This window comes from Pseudorasbora parva, chromosome 19 (assembly GCF_024679245.1).
Source record: "Pseudorasbora parva isolate DD20220531a chromosome 19, ASM2467924v1, whole genome shotgun sequence".
NCBI lineage: Eukaryota > Metazoa > Chordata > Actinopteri > Cypriniformes > Gobionidae > Pseudorasbora > Pseudorasbora parva.
This window is the reverse complement of record NC_090190.1, coordinates 37,664,515-37,688,301: the sequence shown is the minus strand read 5'-3', so window position 1 is coordinate 37,688,301 and position 23,787 is coordinate 37,664,515. Positions and strand designations below refer to the sequence as shown.

At 39.7% G+C, this 23,787-nt stretch overlaps 1 protein-coding gene across 2 annotated transcripts in view; it reads left to right on the top strand.

Moving 5' to 3' along the window:
- The window catches only part of trappc9 (trafficking protein particle complex subunit 9), a 288,563-nt gene that overhangs the window by 145,906 nt on the left and 118,870 nt on the right, over window positions 1-23,787 (top strand). For both annotated transcript variants that reach the window (XM_067426626.1, XM_067426625.1), the window contains one exon: window positions 19,472-19,614. In XM_067426626.1, coding sequence (XP_067282727.1) covers window positions 19,472-19,614 — 143 coding nt within the window. The remainder of the gene's footprint in view (window positions 1-19,471; window positions 19,615-23,787) is intronic.

The following is a 23,787-nucleotide window of genomic DNA, read 5'->3' as shown; positions in this document are numbered from 1 at the left end:
GGAAAGTGTTGTTTGATTCACCTATGCACTTTTTTTATTTTTATGTCTCCTTAGTTTTACTATCAAAACATAAGATGCACAGAATACCAAATGCTGTCAAAACATTGCAAGAGATGTGAAGAATGCACGCCTCTCGCCAAGGGCAATTTCTTCGAAGACGAACAGCAGATGATTCAGTGGATTTGCATACAGTTGAAAATGCATGCCATTTACAAACTGCTACACGTTCACTGCTCATTGCATGTTTGTTCATTGATGTTTTTGGCTGAATTCATAGTGCTTTTGGGTATCAATTAGGATGCAGTACGCTAGCTCTGTTTAACATGAAAGTTTTTCAGATTTTTTCTCCCATGATCGGCACAGAAAATTCCTTCTGGGTTTAAACATCCATTGCAATTCATTTGCACAAATTTAAAGACATGGTTCAATCCAAAATGAAAATGATTCCATGATTTACTCACCCTCAAGCCATCCTAGTTTTATATGATATTCTTCTTTCAGACAAATACAATTAAAAAATGTCCTGAACAATCCCTTTAAGGACGTTTTTTTTTTCTCATAGCGATTACAAACTGTACATGGCGATTTGTTGTGATTCTCAGTCTCATTTTTCCCCTTTATTTTCCCAGTGTTTTGTCCTCTGGTTTAGAGATTTTGAAAACAGCCCAAACTGGTCCGTCAACGTTTCTTCGCCCAGACGGTGAAGAAGCTTTTTAATAATTCCTCAGATGGCGCTGGAGGGAAATGGAATCTATAGAGTTTTGTTTTGATGCTTATGTGAGTTCAGTTCAGTTGATTAATGACTCGTATGGAGACGGAGCGTCACATGTGACCCCTGACAGATGCTGTGTATGTTACAGCACAATGCGCTCATGACAGATCCTGCGGGGCACAAACTCTTAAATTAAGCTGTTTGGTTTCGACATGCTCCGCTGCATTTGTGAGTTTGCTGTCTGTCCATACAAGCGCACACATGAATGTATATTTGGTCATTTAGCCTAGTGATTAGTTTGTTTACTTGTTTTGTGCATGTAAAGGAAATGAAAAGCACTCTTTTTCCCATCAGTGGCTGATATCCGGAGCTTCTTTATTGAAGATGAGCAGAAACGTTAAAAGAAAATGATCATCATTTATGAAGTCTGACATGCTGCTCTGACTATCCATTACACACACACACACACACACACACACACACACACACACACACACACACACACACACACACACACACACACACACACACACACACACACACACAGAGAGAGAGAGAGATGCCATTTATTCAACTTTCTTTCTTTCTTTCTTTCTTTCTTTCTTTCTTTCTTTCTTTCTTTCTTTCTTTCTTTCTTTCTTTCTTTCTTTCTTTCTTTCTTTCTTTCTTTCTTTCTTTCTTTTTTTCAAATTAATGCTGTGAATAAGAAGACACACTCGTTCTCTTTTCCTTCAGGCTGGACTGTGTTTTTACTCTAAGCTGTAAAGTCCAAACACATCAGTGATGTGAGGAGATATTTTCCCCGCAGGCTTTGGATATGAGTCACGCTGCACCTGGAGGTGTGTGTGTGTGTGTGTGTGTGTGTGTCTTTGTGTGTTTATGTAGCAATACTTAGTTGTCCACAGAAGTGAGCCAAATCTGGCTCTGGGATGTTATGAAGGTACAACTAATTTAATATTACTTAATATGAAGTAAATGAAATAATGCGGTGGTAAATTTGAGATTTCTTTTAAAGAAATGTGTATTTGTATACAACAAATAATATAAAAAATATGATCCCACTTTATATTACATGGCCTTAACTACTATTACTTACATCAACAAAAATAAGTACAATCATATTGTATTGCAAAACACTACTTATGTTGAGGTGGGATACGGGTAAAGTTAGGGTCAGGTGTGGTGGTGTGGGTAAGTTTAAGGGTAAAGTTAGGAACAGGTGTGGTGGTGTGGGTCAGTTTAAGGGTAAAGTTAGGGTCAGGTGTGGTGGTGTGGGTCAGTTTAAGGGTAAAGTTAGGGTCAGGTGTGGTGGTGTGGGTAAGTTTAAGGGTAAAGTTAGGGTCAGGTGTGATGGTGTGGGTCAGTTTAAGGGTAAAGTTAGGGTCAGGTGTGGTGGTGTGGGTCAGTTTAAGGGTAAAGTTAGGGTCAGGTGTGGTGGTGTGGGTCAGTTTAAGGGTAAAGTTAGGTACAGGTGTGGTGGTGTGGGTCAGTTTAAGGGTAAAGTTAGGGTCAGGTGTGGTGGTGTGGGTCAGTTTAAGGGTAAAGTTAGAGTCAGGTGTGGTGGTGTGGGTAAGTTTAAGGGTAAAGTTAGGGTCAGGTGTGGTGGTGTGGGTCAGTTTAAGGGTAAAGTTAGGGTCAGGTGTGGTGGTGTGGGTCAGTTTAAGGGTAAAGTTAGGGTCAGGTGTGGTGGTGTGGGTCAGTTTAAGGGTAAAGTTAGGTACAGGTGTGGTGGTGTGGGTAAGTTTAAGGGTAAAGTTAGGGTCAGGTGTGGTGGTGTGGGTAAGTTTAAGGGTAAAGTTAGGGTCAGGTGTGGTGGTGTGGGTCAGTTTAAGAGTAAAGTTAGGGTCAGGTGTGGTGGTGTGGGTCAGTTTAAGGGTAAAGTTAGGGTCAGGTGTGGTGGTGTGGGTCAGTTTAAGGGTAAAGTTAGGGTCAGGTGTGGTGGTGTGGGTCAGTTTAAGGGTAAAGTTAGGGTCAGGTGTGGTGGTGTGGGTCAGTTTAAGGGTAAAGTTAGGGTCAGGTGTGGTGGTGTGGGTCAGTTTAAGGGTAAAGTTAGGGTCAGGTGTGGTGGTGTGGGTCAGTTTAAGGGTAAAGTTAGGGTCAGGTGTGGTGGTGTGGGTAAGTTTAAGGGTAAAGTTAGGGTCAGGTGTGGTGGTGTGGGTCAGTTTAAGGGTAAAGTTAGGGTCAGGTGTGGTGGTGTGGGTAAGTTTAAGGGTAAAGTTAGGGTCAGGTGTGGGTAAGTTTAAGGGTAAAGTTAGGGTCAGGTGTGGTGGTGTGGGTCAGTTTAAGGGTAAAGTTAGGGTCAGGTGTGGTGGTGTGGGTAAGTTTAAGGGTAAAGTTAGGGTCAGGTGTGGTGGTGTGGGTAAGTTTAAGCAATACTTTACAATATATCTTTATAAAAACATAACATTTATAATGCCTAAGTTAGGATTGCAAAATGTGACTTAAGGATGAAACTATTACTTTTATGGGAAATATTATAGGCCTTTGGGTTTTGATTAGATATATAGTTAAATGTTAGACAGTTATAATGAATGTAATATTTATTTATATTATAAAAAATTCTAATGATCAATATAATTACCTTAGGATTGAAATATACAAAAATATATATGATTGCCATGCACTAATAGGCACAATAAGGCCAGATATGTTTGATAAAAATGTAAACAGGGTCAACTTTGATTTCATGCTGACTTTAAACTGAATTCTATTTTGTCTTTCCCATTTAATTATGAAGGTCAAATGTCTTGTTTGTGTGTATCTGTCCTGCTGAGATGATCTTTAGAAGACTCGGATGCATTTGCGCTTGGTTGTACTGCTAAATTAGCGTGTGCATCTAATGTCACTTCTCACTGAATTGTAAAGCTGCTTCATTTTCCTCTTCAGACCAGAAAGGGTTTTGATTTCTAATGCTGTTCAAAACGCACGCACGCACGCACGCACGCACGCACGCACGCACGCACGCACGCACGCACGCACGCACGCACGCACGCACGCACACACACACACACACACACACACGTTTGTTTTTGTGACATATGGGGGCTCATCCTGTATGATTTATAAGCATTTTGAAAAGTGGGGACTTGGCCAATGTCCTCATAAGTCACCCTCTCCTTGTAATACCTGTGTCATACCCATGTCATTATACACATTTGTGTCCTCATGTGTCACAAAAACATGCCCACACACACACACACACACACACACACACACACACACACACACACACACACACACACACACACACACACACACACACACACATGTCGTGTTTTCATGTTTTATGGGGACTTTCCATAGGCGTAATTGATTTCATACTGTACTAACTGTACATCCTATCCCCCTACACTGCCCCTGCCCCTAAACCTACCCATCACAGGAAACATTCTGCATTTTTACTTTCTCAAAAAAACTCCTGTGTGATTTATAAGACGTTTTCCTCATGCGGACCTAAAAATGTCCCCACAAGGACAAGGATTTCGGATATTGCCATCTTTGTGGGGACATTTTGTCCCAGGCCACACACACACACACACACACACACACACACACACACACACACACACACACACACACACACACACACACACACACACACACACACACACACACACACACACACACACACACACACACACACACACACACACACACACACACACACACACACACACTTCAAATGTATTATTACTCTTTGCTCTTTTGATAGAGGGTCGAAGTGTAGTGCATCTTCTCATGCCTGTGTGTGTGTGTGTGTGTGTGTGTGTGTGTGTGTGTGTGTGTGTGTGTGTGTGTGTGTGTGTGTGTGTTTCCCTGCGGTTGGCTGCTGAAAGTGCTTACACAGTAGTCAGAGGTACAGAATAACTGCCATACATCATCTCACAGATGAGCTGCCAGACACACACACACACACACACACATATGGGCACGACTCCAGCTGCTGGTACAGACCTTCTCCTCTCTTTCTTCCTCTCCGCTGTCTCATCTCTCGTCTTGAGTGATCACATCACTTCCCTCTTCATGGCGTTTAACTGGCCCTTGAGCCCCTGATGCCCCATCTGACTCTCTTAGACCCACACACTAGAGGGAATCACTATATAATATTTATGGTTTAAGTTTTTATTTTATTTTAAGAGCGATAGTGAAAGTACTAGTGACACTTGCCTTAACAAACACCTTGAGCAACACTGTATTTCAGCTGTGAACATTAATTGTATATTATAACACACCAAGTAAAAAAAAAAAAAGATTTCTACTACAAAAATAACATTTACTGATGCCGAGCTGAAATTCTCTGGTGTATGACATCTGAATTTACGATTTCTGATTGGATGCCGCATGGTGCTCTGTTGCTTATTTCACCTGTAAATTGAGTGTTTCCTAAAACAACCTTTTTTTCCTTTAAAATCGAAGAGAGGAGGGGGGGAGGCTCTAAATTTGGACTTTTTCTGGTTCAAAAACCTGAACTTGTGGACCTCAAGGGGACAAAAATAATAAATTGCTAAAAAAAGCCACTTAACATGTGCTCGCATTTCTATTTTAGCCAATCAGGAGACAGAAAGCCATTTAAGACATTAAACGAAAACTAAAAGTGGCAGGTCTGAAAATAAACAGTGAAACTCCGTCGAGACTGAACACACCATCTGCGTCTTCCGTGGAAACGCTAGCAACAGTGTACACTGCTGGTGTGTGTGTGTGTGTGTGTTTAAAACATACATGGTTTTATTTAGGACTAGTTTTGTGTGTTATAAAACACACATACAGTTGTGTATTTGTGCATCTATTTGTTTGTTCCAACTTTAAGCGCCTACAGTGGCACAAAGAACACAATCGTATCTTAGCAACAGGCGAGCTTGGCATTTTGGTGTTTTTATATGGGTGGCATCAACCCTCAAGGAACAAAACACATGACAGTTACATGGCTGTCCCAATGAAGACATGCCATAGACATCCAAAGGGTTATAATTACCACAGACGAACCTACACCTACTGGATCTTCCCTAAACCTGCTGTCAATGGTTAGGACTTATGTTCAGATCACTATGAACAATGACTTTTCTGAATTTTTGAGTAATTGTTTGTTTGTGTGTTTTGAGTGTCTAGGGGCAGTAAGTGTGTGTACCAGTGTTTTCTGAAAGCCCCCGGTGCTGCTGAATCTCCAACAGCACTGTTAAATTAGGGTGTGTTCACACTTGGCATGTTTGGTTCGATTAAAGCAAACCCTGGTGCGATTGCTCTGTTAGTGCGGTTCATTTGAATAAGTGCGGACGCAAGTGGGCCAAGATCGCTGAAAAGATGGGTCTTTACACGGACCAAAGACGTGCAAATGAACCAAAACGGGACATGATGTCACAGAATGCTGAAATATACCTGATTTTTCTCAGCAGATCTTCTTTTGTGTGTGTGACGGAGAGATTCCTGTTGCTGCTTTGTCTCCTTTAAATATTTTAGAAGCTCTTCACGAGTCCTCAGCTGGTCAAAATATAAAAGACCATCATATGTAGCTAAGCACATAAGCGCATTTAGCCCAAAAAACATCATTGTTGACATGTGAGCATATCCCTCTTCCTTTAGGTTTGGTATCTTTAGGTTCGGTATTAAAAATGCCAATGTGAACGGTACGTGGATCATGATAGATAAAATAAAAATACAAAAAAATTAAAATGTCGCAATTGTGAGATTGCATGCTGAATTAATGGGATAAAAAAATCACCCAATTCTTTTATTTAATTATTGTAAAATACACAGTTGTTACATGATATTGATCAAAAGTGGCAGTAAAGACATGTATAAGTAACTTAAAAAAAGAACAAGTATAACGGTTTCCAAAAATAAATAAATAATAATAATAATAATATGCAGCATAACTTTTTTCAGCATTGTTTCAATAATAAGAAATGTTTCTTGGATATTAGATTTTATTTCTGAAGGATCATCTGACACTGAAGACTGAAATATTGTTGCTGAAAATTCAGCTTTGATCACTGAATAAATGACATTTTAAAATATAATTTTAAAAAACCAGGCATGTTAAATTGTAATATTATTTCATAATATCTCTGTTTGTATTGTATTTTGATCAAATAAATGAGGCCCTGATGAGCATAAGAGACCTCTTTCAAAAACGTTAAGGATGGATGGATGGATGGATGGATGGATGGATGGATGGATGGATGGATGGATGGATGGATGGATGGATGGATGGATGGATGGATGGATGGATGGATGAGATAGATAGATAGATAGATAGATAGATAGATAGATAGATAGATAGATAGATAGATAGATAGATAGATAGATAGATAGATAGATAGATAGATAGATAGATAGATAGATAGATAGATAGATAGATAGATAGATAGATAGATACTGTAGGTGATTGTGGCTTTGAGCATATCGTTATGCTGTGTGCATCTCAGTCCATGTGTGTAATCTGGCCAACCAGACTGAACAGACTTCCATATGCTTACACACACACACACACACACACACACACACACACACACACACACACACACACACACACACACACACACACACACACACACACACACACACACACACACACACACACACACACACACACACACACACACACACACACACACACACACACACACACACACACACACACACACACACTCTCTCTCTCTCACTCAATCAATCAGTCATGCGCGTGCGTTTGATTTGATGGATGGCTCAGTCTGGCTTGTTTGTGTTTTACATGGATGCCAAAGTGTGTGTGTGTGTGTGTGTGTGTTGTGCATGAACAGCTGGTTTCTTGGCTGTCATTGTGTCAGAATGTGTGTAGGACAGCAGACTGTCACTGAGAGAACGAGGTTTGAATGTGCTCCGTTTGCTTCATCACTATTATTACTGCTCATTCTCAGGGTTAACGATTAAAAGTCATTGTTTGAAACAACAAACCTTACTGCCCTGTTCACACATCACTGAACTCAAATGCCGGTTGCTAATAAACGCTGTAGACTTTAGAAGCTTTATTCAGAATTTCACTTTGTGTTGATACTTTTTTTCTTTAAAGAAATTCTTACTTTTATTCAGCGAGGAGACATTCCATTGATCAAAAGTGACAGTAAAGACATTTACAGTGTTACAAAAGATTTCAATTTCAAATAAACGCTGTTCTTCTGAACTTTCTATTCATCAAAGAACTGTGGGGGAAATGTATCACAGTTCCACAAACATAAAGCAGCACAACTGTTTTCAACATTGATAATAATGAGAAATGTTTCTTGAGCCGCAAATCATCATATCATAAGGATTTCTGAAGGATCATGTGACACTGATGTAATGATGCTGAAAATTCAGCTTTGATCACTGAAATAAACTGCATTTTAAAGGGTTAGTTCACCCAAAAATGAAAATTCTGTCATTAAAGGGGTAAAATGCTGTTTCATGCATACTAAGCTTTTTACACTGTTAAAGACTTGGATTCCCATCCTAAACATAGACAAAAAGTTTCAAAAACTAATGTTGGGCGTTTTATGGAGTATTTCTGTGTTAAAAATACTCCTTCCGGTTTCTCACAAGTTTTGGAGAGTTTTTTTTGAGTATGGCTCGGCTTGACGTTAATAGAGCGGAAGGTCCTTGTATGGGCCGTACGGGCTCTTCTCCCGGTAGGGTGCGCGCGCGCGTGACTAGAGCGTGAGAGGAAATGCACGCCCGTAAACACTGGGCGTGCAATACAAATACCGAATCATGTCCTCATAAACTGCGAGTAAACACACACAAATGTTGACAAGCCACTAAATACAGTACATACCACAGAGACGGACGTCCTGCTGCTGCTGTTTCTCCTGTTCAATTTATTTCAGCTTCCGAATCTGATTCTGGATCATATATCTATTAGCTGAGATCGATAGCCATGGGTTTCTCCACGCTTGAGGACGTCACCGCTTTGCTCGCTCGTCATTCTTTTGCTCAGCCCACACGATACGCCTCCAGGCACTCGGTTTTTCCGGAAAGACTCGGTACAGCCCATATTTCTTTTATATAATAAAACTAAAGACTTTTCTGAGATATGAAGGATGCAATACTACTCTATAGGTACTCAAGATTGACATGAGATTGACTGAAACTGAGTGTTTCACCCCCCCTTTAATTACTTACCCTAATGTCGTTTGACACCCGTAAGATGGTGTTGCTATAAACATATGGCTGTGCACAATTTCAAAACTTTCTGATGCAGTTTTACAGTTTTTAGTAATTTACTTGTATTTTGTGTATATCTCCATGAAGTCACTCAGCCACAGTATCACACGTGATTTGCTGCACTGCTCATTTGCTCATTAAGTTAACCTTTTCTTAGAGTGGTTGCATCACTGGACACAACCACATCGCATCACTATCAGTCACTGGTCGTGCTTTTGGACAACAGCAACTTAAAAAATGACACTAAGCGACTCCCAGTGATCTCGTGTGTGTTTGTGTGTGTCAGGGGAACACAATGCTAAGAGACATGCTTTTACAACATAAAGGTCACTAGAGGCCAGTGCTGATAAACACATCTGATAACCTGCTGTTATCAGGATCTGACCGCACAAACATATATCTGAGAAATAGACCGTAAAAACACTTAAACAAGCACGAGAATTCACATCCTTTCCAACTCTGAAGTGACGTAAGACACGCTGCTTGTTGTTGACTTTATTTTGATGGCGCTGAGAACACCAGAGCCTGAGCACACAGCTCTCACATTCTCCGTCTTCATCAGTTTATGATCTGTTTAACAATCCTGTCTAATACGTTATTAGATTAACTCTTACTCAAAGAAAGCAGACAGCATATGAAAAAGTGTTAGCGTTTGTTGCGTGGTTGATGTCCAATGTGACTTTTGTTTCGTCCCCTTTTAGCTGCGTTGGATTTTCTCTTCAGCGTAAAGGTTGAGAGGTCCATCTATCACTGTTTTCCATGTTCACAGAGTTAGTTTCTGGAGTAAATATATAGACTGTAATCTTTGTATGTAGACAGCTTTTTTTTTTTATGGCTGGTGCTGGTGTTTTGCGTGCGTTAAGCCAATCCACGTACACTTACATCACTGGTAGTTCCTGTTGTGCTGCTCTAAATTAGTTTCCCCGAAAGGAGTTCCTAGAACTAATATCATTCCTGGTTCCTGCAGTGTGAACACACACAAATTCGGACGCTTCCTCCAATAGTTCTAGAAACTATGAAAAGATTCCTTCAGTGCGAAAGTCCTTAATATCAAGATATTGACCAAAAGATGGGGGGTATATAGTCATGTGAAAAAGAAAAGACACCCTATTGAATGTTATGGTTTTATATATCAGGACATGATACAAAATCATCTGGTCTTTGGAAGGTCTTCAGATTTGGTAAATACAACCTAAGATGAACAACAACACATGACATATTACACAGTGTCATTATTTAACAAAAACTAGGCCAAAATGGAAAATCCATGGGTGACAAACTAAGTACACTTTTATTGTTTCCATATGAAATGAGGGTAGCAGTCAGAAGCTGCTAATCAAAGGCCTTTGATTAACTGATCATCAGCGAGAGTAACCAACTCTATAAAAGCAGATGTTTTTACTGGTCTGGAGCATTCAGGTGTGTGTTAACACAGTGCCAAGGAGGAAAGACATCAGAAATGATCTTAGAGAAGCAATTGTTGCTGTCAGCAATCTGTGAAGGGTTATACGGCCATTTCCAAAAAAATTGAAGTCTGTTATTCTACAGTGAGGAAGATTATTCACAAGTCGAAGACATTCAAAACAGACACCAATCTTCCCATGAGTGAACGTCCCAGCAAATTCACCCAGAGATCAAACCTTGCAATGCTCAGAGAAATCGTGAAAGAACTACATCTCAGACTCTACAGGCCTCATTTGACATGATAAATTAATGGCAGTACAATTAGAAAAAGACAAAGTATGCATGTTTGGAAGAGTTGCCAGGAGAAAGCCTCTCCTCTAAAAAGAACATGGCAGCACGGCTTAGGTTTGCAAAGTTGCATCTGATTAAACCTCCTGAAGAATGTCCTTTGGACAGACAAGACCAAAGTTGAGATAATGCACGCTGCCAAGTTAGACAAAAACCATACACAGGATATCAGCACAAACTCCCCGTACCAGCTGTCCATCACGCTGGTGGAGGATTGATGATTTTTGACTTGATCAAACATGCGTCCTACAGGACCTGGGCTCCTTGTTGGCATTGAGTCGACCATGAACTCCTTTCTATACCAAAGTATTCTAGAGTCGAATGTGAGGCCATCCGTTCGGCAGATAAAGCTTGGCCAAAATTTCCTTCAACTTATTACTGCTAAAAGTGGCTCTACAAGCAATTGAATCTTGTAGGTGTTTAGTTTGTCACCCATGGTTATTCCATTTTTGATCAATAAGATTCATAACAAACAACCAAACATTTCAACCAACCAATCAGATTGGGTTAGGGTTAGACAGGGGTTTGGGGTTAGGGTTGAGGTTAGGGTTAGGAGTTTGGGGTTAGGGTTGAGGTTAGGGTTTGGGGTTAGGGTTGAGGGTTGGGGTTAGGGTAGGGGTTTGGGGTTAGGGTTGAGGTTAGGGTTTGGGGTTAGGGTTGAGGGTTGGGGTTAGGGTAGGGGGTTAGGGTTGAGGTTAGGGTTAGGGTTAAGGTTGAGGTTAGGGTTTGGTGTTAGGGTTAGGGTTGAGGTTAGGGTTTGGGGTTAGGGTTAGGGTTGAGGTTAGGGTTTGGGGTTGGGGTTAGGGGTTAGGGGTTAGGGGTTAGGGTTAGGGTTTGGGGTTAGGGTTAGGGTTGAGGTTAGGGTTTGGGGTTGGGATTAGGGTTTGGGGTTAGGGTTAGGGTTGAAGTTTGGGGTTGGGGTTAGGGTTAGGGTTAGGGTTGAGGTTGGGTTGGGGTTAGGGGTTAGGGTTGAGGTTAGGGTTTGGGGTTGGGGTTAGGGTTGAGGTTAGGGTTGAGGTTAGGGTTAGGGTTAGGGTTAGGGTTAGGGTTGAAGTTTGGGGTTAGGGTTGAGGTTAGGGGTTGGGGTTGGGGTTAGGGTTGAGGTTAGGGTTTGGGGTTAGAGTTTGGGGTTAGGGTTAGGGTTGAGGTTAGGGGTTGGGGTTAGGGTTAGGGTTAGGGTTGGGGCTAGGGTTTGAGGTTAGGGGTTTGGGGTTGGGGTTGGGGTTAGAGTTTGGGGTTAGGGTTGAGCTTAGGGTTTGGGGTTAGGGGCTGGGGTTAGGGTTGAGGTTAGGGTTTGGGGTTAGGGTTGAGGTTAGGGTTTGGGGTTAGGGTTGAGGTTGAGGTTGAGGTTAGGGTTTGGGTTTGGGTTTGGGGTCAGTGGTAGGTTTGGGGTTAGGGCTTGGGGTTAGGGTGAGGGGTTTGGGGTTAGGGTTTGGGGTTAGGGCGAGGGGTTTGGGGTTAGGGGTTTGGGGTTAGAGTTTGGGGTTCGGGTTTGGAGTTAGGGGTTGGGGTTAGGGTTTAGGGTTAGGTTAGGGTTAGGGTTGAGGTTAGGGTTAGGGGTTTGTGATTAGGGGTTAGGGGTTTGGGGTTAGGTGCATAACATAATTTCAAATTCAGAGTTTCCCACCTAGGATAGGGCAATATCGTTTATATCATTTACTTTGATGTTGTGAGCACATCTGAAAATTAAACTTGAGATGTGCTTTATGCTAATCACTTCAAACTAAATCATAAACCTACATTGCTTGCACTGCTGTGAGTTTTCTCGGCACACAAATCGCATCTTGCATAACGCTACACTCCAACTCAGGGGTGTATAGGCAGATTATTATTATTTTCAGGGGTGGCCTGTAAGACTTAGCTATTTATTTGGGGTGGCAAGATAAAATAAAATAAAATAATCCTGTTTAAAATCTAGAGAAAATAATATATAAATCATCTAACGGTCACAGCCTGTTTGGAACACCTTAAAAAGAATGTGTAATGGAACACGCATAAAACAAATTTCACGTAACTGCACCTCAACAAACAATTATTCCTATGTAATTTTTTATGCATTTTTGAAGCCCATAGCCAATCAAACAGCAAATAATTGTTACTAAACACTGCATAATAACAACCTTAAAGTTATTAAAAATACAACCTCTTACAAATGCAGATGCTGTGCATTTATTTGTGCTATTACAGGATATGTGTTTGAATAATGTAGGTTTCTGTGAGTGAGTGTGTGGGTTAGGGTTAGCTGTGTTTAGTTGCGCTTTTTAAACTTTTTAAACATGCTTGATGGACATGTATTGACCATTGACTTCACGTCTTGCTCTGCTCTGCTCATTAAGAGAATAGGGACAACCCTTTTAGACCATGCTCCTGGTGCACCGACTGCTTTTTCCATCGTTAAACTGGCAAAAGTGGATCCGTACACGCACTACGTGCACCTGCGCCGGGCGCTTCACACTATCCGTTCATATTATTCAACTAGGCCCCTTTAACTTTTCCGTTTATCTCAATTCATTTTGATTTCAATTTAGTGACAATGTATTAACATGACTGTTGGAGAACAATGTTGAAAATGCATTAAGGACTCTCTCTCTCTCTCTCTCTCTCTCTCTCTCTCTCTCTCTCTCTCTCTCTCTCTCTATGGTAATGCTCTGTTAGGATCGTCAGTGTGACGATGTAAATGAAAATGTCAGAGATCTTTATGAAGTGTATTGGATTTCACATCCTCCTCTTGTAAGCCGTAAAACTCTGCGGCTTTAATAACGTTAGGACATGACTGAGGGGCAGCAGACACTTCACAAGGGTTAAACGAGCGTCTGTGTTTGCATGAGCAGAATATTTCTCCTGGTTAATATTCTAGCGGCGCAGCAGTGAAATTAGGGCTGTCTGAAAGCTTGAGACACTCGGAGGAGATTCTGCGATGGTCACCTTCACGCTCCCGCTGGAGCTCTACAGATTCATCCGTTTGTGTTTATAAGACTTACCCTGTTGAAAAAAATGGTATATGTAAAGGGTTAGTTCGGCCAAATATGAAAATTCAGTCATGAATTACTTATCATAATATCCGTTCATCTTCAGAACACAAATGAAGATATTTTTGTTGAACATACATTCAAATTATGCTGATAGCAAACTTTTAGTGATTTCAAAACACAATGCAATGCCGTTTCTAGTAAACTTGAAGTGTGCAAATGACATCATTATAGTGTGCTTCAAATAGGCTTCAATAAAGTCATCTTTATAAATAATGGCACAGCTTATGAATGTGCCTTTTGCTGACATTTTCTAGTCATCTTGCAGTATACCGTTAACTTGATTATCCAGCTAACATCAGTGAGGCAATGGCGGTAGTAAGGGCTGTCAATCGATTAAAATATTTAATCGCGATTAATCACATGATTGTCATGAGTTAACTTGCGATTAATCGCAATTTAATCGCACATCTTTAGCAAATGTAAATGTGTCTTAAATTAAGTTTAAATTAAGGTTTTAATACTCTAATCAACACTGGTATGGACAAATATGCATGCTTTATGCAAATGTACATTTATTATTAGTGAAACCATACTTATTCAATAATCATCAATACAGCATATATATATATATATATACAGGTATTAATTGTACGGACTGGAATCGAACCTGGGTCGCTGGCACACAAATGCACTTGCTTTACCAGTTATGCACACATATATTGGCCAAGCTAAACTGGGCCACCCACGCCCACTGGTGTTACTTTGTGTTCTTTCACAAGCACTGTTATTAATAATAATAAACATGTATTTGTATAGTGCTTTTTATACATGGAATGCAACTCAATGTACTTCACAAGCATTAATATTTGATAAAAGGTTCACAATGTACAATAAAGTCATTGGCAATACAGTTTCACCTCAATATCAATATAAAATAATATAAATAAAACATAAATAAAATTAACAGCTAATAAAAATGTAAATATAAATCCAACTTATACACAACTTCACAATAGTGTAAATTCATTCATTTAAATCACTCATTTGTTTATTTGTTCATTAAAGGGATAGTTCACGGAGAAATAAAAATGATCCCGTGATTCACTCACCCTCAAGCCATCGGTGTATATGACTTTCTTCTTTCAGATGAAGAGCTATATTAAGAAGTCCTGGCTAATCCAAGCTTTATTATGGCATTTATTGTTGCTCTGTTTTTGAAGTCCATAAAAATGCATCTGTCCATCAAAGAACATGCTCCACACGGCTCCAGGGGATAATAAAGACTTCTGAAGCAAATCGATGTGTTTGTGTAAGAAAAATATCCATATTTAAAACTTTATAAATAAAGTTCCGGCCGATCGGCTTCCGTGGAAAAAGACGCTACGTCTGACAGATGCATTTTTATGGACTTCAAAAACAGAAGAACAATAACTGCTATTATAAAGCTTGGATTAGCCAGGACTTTTTTATATAACTCAGATTGTATTAGTCTGAAAGAAGAATGTCATAGACAGCTATAGGATGACTTGAGGGTGAGTAAATCATGGAGTCATTTTAGGGTGAACTATCCCTTTAATGCATGTGCTTGTTTATTCAGGTATTTGTGTTCATTTATTTTTCTGTTGATCTGTTCATTTATGTATTTGTTCACTAAGCATTTGTTCTTTGATTTTATGCTTGTTTGTTTAGTTGTGTATTTATTAGAATTACGATTTGTATTCATTTATTTATAGATTTGTTCATCTATTTGCTCATTCGGTCATTTGTTTTCTTCATTTGTTCGCTCATTGTTGATGTGTTCATTGTTTCCTTCATTGTTTGTTCATGCATTAGTTTGTTGAACTGTACATTAATTAGTACATTAATGTATGAATTCAATCATTAATTTATTGGTTCATTGATTTATTATTATTTTTGTTCATTTGTTAGTTTAATTAGCTCATGCTTTTTTCATTTGATCATTCGTTTATCAGTTCATTTGTTCTTTTGTTTGTTCATTTGTACATTAATTCATTTGAATCATTATTTTATTAATTAATTAATGTGGTTAATTCATTCATCTCTTCATTAGTTCACTCAGCGTCTGTATAGATATTCTTGGGTGAGCGGGCTATTAAATTTACTATGTCAGCGCTCTCTTCTCTCTCTCTCTCTCTCTCTCTCTCTCTCTCTCTCTCTCTCTCTCCTCTCCCTCTCTCTCTCTCTCTCTCTCTCTCTCTCTCTCTCTCTCTCTCTCTCTCTCTCTCTCTCTCTCTCTCTCTCTCTCTCTCTCTCTCTCTCTCTCTCTCTCTCTCTCTCTCTCTCTCTCTCTCTCTCTCTCTCTCTCTCTCTCTCTCTCTCTCTCTTTCTCTCTCTTCGCTCTCTCTCTCTCTCTCTGTGCTATATTTAGCTCTCTGTGTGATTGAAATAGCTTCTCTCTGGAGGCCGGCAGCTCTCAATGAACACACACACACTCACACACACACACACACACAGTCAGTAGAGTGCAGCGATTTGAACAGGGTGAGGTTTCACACAACAGGAGGGTGAATGTGAATCACTCCAGTGGGCCCTGCAGGAAAACCCTAGAAACCCAAATACACACGCACTCACTTGTCTTTTTCTCTTGCTTGAAAGCATTACATACACACACTTCCTCTTCACCCGCAGCCAAAGGTCTGCACAGGGCGTGTAAGGCAGGAGGCTGTCAGAATAATGAGGTCAATAAGCTTCGTCTTCCCTTTAGATCTCTTTCTTTCTATCTTTGTCTTCTGTTCCTCCTCTTCCTGTAGTTTCATTGCCTCCTCATCCTCTCTACCTCAGAACCGATGACGTCTGCCCTGAAAATCTCTCCAGATCAAATCCTTCTGGAAAACATCTGCCACATTTGATGGTTTCCTGTTTCACATCTCTAATGAAGGATTTAGTCCGTAACCAAACATGATTGTCTGAATCTAACCTTATTGAACTGTTGTTTTATGCAAAAATTAAGCGCTTTCATGCAATCAGTTTTATGCAATCAGGAGTCGTTTTGCACAGGATATCAACAGTCTGATGAGAAACTAGTGCTTTGTTTCGAGTTGTAATCTTTATTCCTGTGATCAAAGCAAAAGTTTTAGCATAATTCCTCCAGTCTTCAGTGTCACATGATCCTTCAGAAATCATCCTAATATGATGATTTGCTGCTCAAGAAACATTTATTATTATCAATGTTGAAAAAAGTTGTGCTGTTTCATACACCATATTGCCAAAAGTTTTGGGACATCTGCTTTTACATGCACACAATCTTTAATGACATCCCATTCTTAATCTGGAGAGTTCATTTCACTGGACATGATGGGCCAAGACCAACCCCTTCAAAACAACCCATAATCCCCCCTCTACCAAACTGTACATGTTGCACAATGCAGTCAGGCAAGTACCGTTTTCCTGGCAACCGCCAAACCCAGACTCATCCATCGGATTGCCAGACAGAGAAGCGTGATTCCCCAGAGAACACGACTGCACTGCGCTAGAGTCCAGTGGTGGTGTGCTTTATACCACTGCATCTAACACTTTGCATTGCACTTGGTGATGTAAGGCTTGTCCATGAAGCTCTCTATGCACTGTTCTGTGTGCATAGAGAGCTTCATGGAGCTAATTTGTTTGGAGGTCTGTAGCTATTGACTCTGCAGAAAGTTGGTGACTTCTGCCTACTGTGCACCTGAGCATGTGCTGACCCCGCTCTGTGATTTACGTGACTTTGTGGCTGAGTTCCTGTTGTTCCCAATTGCTTCCACTTTGTTATCATACCACTAACAGTTGACCGTGGAATATTTAGTAGTGAGGACATTTCACTAATGGACTTGGACAGGTACGCTGTCAGATTTTTTTTTTTACATTGCTGTCACTGGGGCGGTACCCTAAGGTATAAAAAAAAAACCCAAAAGGTACTTATATGTACCTTTAAGTTACTAATATGCACACTTAAAGTACTGATATGTACCTTTTAAGGTATTAATATGTACCATTTAGGGGTAAGTAAGGTACAAAGATGTACCTTTTCACTTTTGTACCTTAGGGTACCGCCCCAGTGACAGCACTGTACCTTTTTTTCTGAGAATGTAGAAACCTCTCACAATACCACGCTTGAGTTCACTGAGAGCGACCCGTTCTTTCACACACGTTTGTAGAAGAGTCTGCATGTCTAGTGCTTGATTTTATACACCTGTGATCATGGAAGTGATTGAACACCTGAATTCAGTGATTTGGAGGGGTGTCCTAATACTTTTGGTAATATAGTGTGTGTTTGAAGAAAACAAGGAACAAGTAGTTTCAAAGACTAGCTTTTATTTAAAATATAAATATTTTGTAATGCCTTCACTGTCATTGTTTAAATTAATATGACCCCACACATTCAGTGAATTAATTTGTTCATTCATTATTCTCTATTATATTGTTTTGTTGGTTTGTTTACATTACATTTGTTAATTTATTCATTTGCTCATGCATTTTTCCATTTATTTGCTCATTTGTTATTGTCTTTTATTTATTTCTCTATTTATTCATCCCTTATTTGATTGATCCATTTGTTCATTCTTGCATTCATTAATAGTTCTTTTGGAAAGATGTTTACAAGGTTTCAAGAGTTTAGTTTGAGATGCTCATATTGTATGGTGTGTGTGTGTGTGTGATTTCATATTTACATGCTCCTAAACCTCACATTAAACAAGCATGTGTGGCTGCCTTACTTGAGATGGTCACATCTGTTTTACAGGGTTGCTTTGGTCTGGATAATAAACCAGTATAGGAAGTCTAACAGTGCAGCAGTGTGAAAACAGTTTTCTGTTTTGATGGTTTTTGCACACCGATTACACTTCTGAACTCCATTTGCGTGATGAGATGGCACTCTATTTTAAACCGTTTGCTCTGGTGAGGTCTGGTAAGACGAGGCAAGATGAGTGATGGCGATGATGGAATTTTAAAAGGTTTCGTTGTTGCTTTTTAAGCAGGAAATGCACTTTAACCATTGAAATGATGTTTACATGATGCTCTTCGTTTTAAGTGGATTACAGAGATTGCAAAGACAGGGTAAATGGGAAAGTTTGTTCTTGAAGAATCCACAGTTCTGGCAAAATGTAGCGATGCAGAGAATGCCAAGATCTCACACACACACACACACACACACACACACACACACACACACACACACACACACACACACACACACACACACACACACACACACACACACACACACACACACACACACACACACACACACACACACACACACACACTGACTCAGCCTTTCTTCCTCTTTCTGCATTCAGTTTCCTTTGCTCTGTCATCCTATTCCTAATCTTTTGTACCCCTTTCTTTTCTGCTAATATTAATCATCTCATTCTAGTCCTTCGTAACTGCAATGAAAATTAAGCATTGTTTTCATGATTTGCCCTTTTGGGTCATTCCAAGCCCATAGATGACTTTCTTTCCTCTGTGTGTGGAACATAAACTAAGAATTTCAGATTCTGCTTTTTTTTCAATACAACTAAAGCAGAGAGTGACCAGTGGCTCAGACAAGGAAAGCATCATAAAAGCACCATAACAGTATTTCATATGCCTTGTGCACTATACAGTATTTCAAGTCTTTTGAAGTTTTAATGTCTTATTTGTTTCTTATACAGTGCACAGGACGCATGGACTACTTATACAGTGCTTTTATTGTGCTTTCATGGTATGCGTGAGGAGTTTGGAATGTAAATAATGTTCATGCGATCATATGTGCTCATGCTGGTATGCGCTCTTCAGTTGTGCATGAATTGCTCTATGCTTGAGATCCATCATTCAGATCTGTTTCTGTTATTAATGTGTTTTCTCCCCACCATCTGTCTCTCTGTAGACGCTGGAGGCTGTGTTGACCTTTAAATACAGTGGAGGAGCCGGTCAGGTGGAGGGCTACTACCGCGAGCTCAGTCTGGGGGTCAGAGTCGATGTTGAACCTTCAGTTTTCTTCACACGGGTCAGCACTTTACCTGCCACCAGGTATCAAACAGCACATTTACTCGATTCTCAATAGGCAGGCCTGTGCGTACAACATGGCTTAAAGGTATAGTTCACCCAAAAATAAAAAAAATCCATCATTAGTTACTCATCTTCATGTCCTTCCAGACCCATAAAACTATCATTCATCTTCGGAAAACAAATGAAGATCTTTTTGATGAAATCAGAGCTTTCTGACCCTCCTTTGATACCTACGCAACTACCAAATTTACACTTTGTTTGTGTTCATAAAGAGATCATAAAAGTAATCCAAATGAATTAAGCGGTTTAGTCCAAATGCTCTGAATAGACTCGATTGCTTTATATGATGAACATAGCCTTTTATTCACATATAAAGATTGATCAGCTTGAGAACAAACGTGCTGCGTAACACGAGAATGAACCTCATTGGTTGTCACACATCAAGCGAACATGCTTGAGCCTTCATTTACCACAACTGATGTGTGAGTTGATGAATATATATATATATATATGTGAATAAAAACATAAATTTAATCTGTTAATCATATAAAGCTATCAAGTCTCTTCAGTAAAATTCAGACTAAACCATTTAAATTTTTGAAGCGTCAAAGTGGTAGTTTCTTATCTGTCAATGGAGGGACATAAATCGCTCAGATTTCATCAAAAAGATCTTCATGTTCCAAAGATGAACGGAAGTCTTACAGGTTTGGAACGACATGAAGGTGAGTAAATAATGACAGGATTTAGATTTTTGTGAGAACTATCCTTTTAAACAGGCCATATTCAGTCGAGTTATATTGTTATTCATGGTTTCTTGCACAAAAATAAGTGTGTGTGTGTGTGTGTGTGTGTGTGTGTGTGTGTGTGTGTGTGTGTGTGTGTGTGTGTGTGAAATATCAGGACTCAAATGTGTATAATGACATTTGTATAACATAAGTATTACAAGGAGAGGGTGAAATATAGAGAACATTAGCCATGTCCTCATCTTTCAAAAGGCTTATAAATCATACAGAAGGAGTTTTTTTGAGAAAGTAAAAATGCAGAATGTTTCCTGTGATGGGTAGGTTTAGGGGCAGGGGCAGTGTAAGGGGATAGAAAATACGGTTTGTACGGTATAAAAACAATTGCACCTATGGAATGTCCCCACATTTCACAAAAACAAATGTGTGTGTATGTGTGAGATAGAGGATGCGATTTTCCCCCAGCTTTTTATTTTCTGTTAGACATCGGAGAGTGACACTGGTTTAATAGATGCCTCTCAAGCCTAAAAGTTTTTAGTTTTTAGGTCCTGTTGTTTTTAGTGTTAAGTTTTAAGAGAGGTAATAAAATATTAAGCATTTCTGAGGATGCATGGGCTTTGGGAGACAGTAGGGCATTAAAAAACATCACATTATCTCAGATGGCATATGATCATTCTAAGCTGGTTAAATACAGTATAATAGATTGTAGTTGTGTTAAACAGCATCAGAGCACTGGGAAACCTCACCATACACTGTTACAGAGTAACATACTGTAAATGCACTGTCGTGTAATGGAAATGAGTGCTTAGTTGCATTATTACGAGTGGAGTCTTGTCTTCTGAATTGAAGCAAACTCTGAAGAATGAAAATGAAGAAGCCACTCTGCACTGGTGAACCGGAACGCTAATGTTTTCTGTGACACAGCAGAGGTTGAACGAATGAATGACTGCTGCTGTCTCTGTAGGCTGAGAGAGAGAGAGAGAGAGAGAGAGAGAGAGAGAGAGAGAGAGAGAGAGAGAGAGAGAGAGAGAGAGATGGAGAGAGAGAGATGGAGAGAGGGATAGACAGATGGAGATGGATGGAGAGAGACTGATCACACCTTAGTAATGACCACTTGAAGTGACTCATTAGCTGTAATAATATCAGCTGTCTCAGTCATCTAGATCATCTATTATTCCGTCGTATGGATCGAAAGTCACACACACACACACACACACACACACACACACACACACACACACACACACACACACACACACACACACACACACACACACACACACACACACACACACACACACACACACACACACACACACACACACACACACACACACACACACACTCTCTCTCTCTCTCTCTCTCTCTCTCTCTCTCTCTCTCTCTCTCACTGTGTTTTGCTGGGCGTTTCTCACTCTGGACCAGTGCTGGCAGTAACTAACTAAACTAGTGATACAGCTAACTACATATTCAGTAATAAAACAGTAGTTTTCAGTAGCTGTTTTCATGATCTAGTTTATCCAGTAACAAGCATTTATATTACATATTCAAATATAACATAATATTGTATATATTATTTAATATCTTATAGGTTTTGATTTAGTCATATCAATTAACCTTTTTGTTTTTAAATTAGTTATATTTAGTGTGCGTCAATTTGTGAGTCTTTATAAATTATTTTTATATCTTTATTCAGTAATTATGAGCTTTAATATAGTTAGCCACTTTTGTTAATAGCTTACAGGGGAAAAAAACTGCTTAAAACTATCATGGCTTGACTGTGATAAGTGTAAGTGGAGCTTCTGCAAACTATGAGTAGATTGTAGTTTGGCTAAGGTTTTAAAGTAGCTTCCTGTTTTGGACCACCGTGGCAAATGTGCTTCATTCTGAACTTTATTTTTTCGAGTGATGGCTGTAAACCTCAAATTATGATTAGCTCATTCTTCCACATGAGGCCAAGAAAGTTTCATTTGGCAAACTGGATACTGGCCAAAAACAACAGCATCTATGGCAAGCCCTTTTAGCTTAAAACGTTCCCAGCATTACTCTTCTTAATTGCATTTTTACAATTAAGAATTAATAAAGAGAGTTCTACAAATAATTTCTTACTAGTAACAATTATGATTAGAGAGCTCTCTAATAGCGCTTTTCCACTGCATGCTGATGCTCGGTACGGCTCGGGTTAGCCAGCTTCGCATTTCAACTGCATGGTGCGACCCGGTTCGGAACATGGCTTGCTTTAACTCGGTTTGGTTTTCTACTGCAGTTTTAAAGGACAACTCTGGTGAAAAATGAACCTAGGGGTAATCAAATGATGGTAACCGATTAGACTGTTCTCTGAGATGCATTTTCATGAAAATCGAATGTAAAGAGTTTTATCTCTAAAAACAAATTAGCTTATAATGCTTGTCTATGCGGCACAGAATAAGTAAAATTAAATCGCTAGTTAAAACCACTAACAAGGCTCAAAATAGCCTCACACTAACACGGTAGCATAATGAGGTCCCTACATGCAAACCAAAAAAAGGATTGAGAACTTTGTAAGTGTACAAACAGTTTAATAAGAAGATACTTTATAAAGACAGTAAATTGCGCATTAACGGTCAGGCGCCATCTTGCCAATGCGCCAAATGCATCGCAAAGAACGATCTACTCGGTGACCATGTGTTAATTACCCCTAGGGTCATTTTTCACTGGAGTTGTCCTTTAACTAGATGAATACGTTTGTTTCAAAAGAGGCTGATAGCAGCAAAAGAAAATGCTGCTAACAATGAGAGTAGGCACTCATACAGCAAAGCGCAGATGAAAATATCACTGAATTTGCTCAACAGCGCACAAGGGTAAACTAATCTTGTATTTAGCCATGTGTTTAGTGTCTCAATCCCAAAAGCATATAACAGTAGTGACGATTCCCTCGGACCAGTCAGTGATCTGCAGAGTTTGCATGTCACTTTTTGCTATCAGTACTTGGAACCTCAACTGAGGTGGTACTATTTAACTGAACGGTGCCGAGCTGTACTGAAGCGCACCGTGCACTGGAAAAACACTAAAAGTTAGCCGTACCGAGCTGTGCCCAGCAGTGGAAATGTGCCAAAGAAAGCCGTACCGAGCCATACTGAGCTGTACAATGTAGTGAAAACGCCCCATAATTCAGTTGGTACTAGTAAAAATGCAATTACTACGAGTAACGCTGGGAAATTTTAAAGCTAAAATGGCTTGCCATACAGCATCTGTATTCATAGCACATAGAGATGGAAAATCCTGCTTGTGCTGAATGAATGGATGTGAAATATTCAACAGTCGGTTGGTCGGAATGTTTTTCTGATGGCTGCTGGCGTTCTAAAAATAGCAGCACTAAATGCAGATACACCTCATTACATCCCTACGAGGGCAAAGGGTTTGTAAAAAGAGTATGTCTTAATGCATATCTAACAATGCCAAAATGTGTTATATG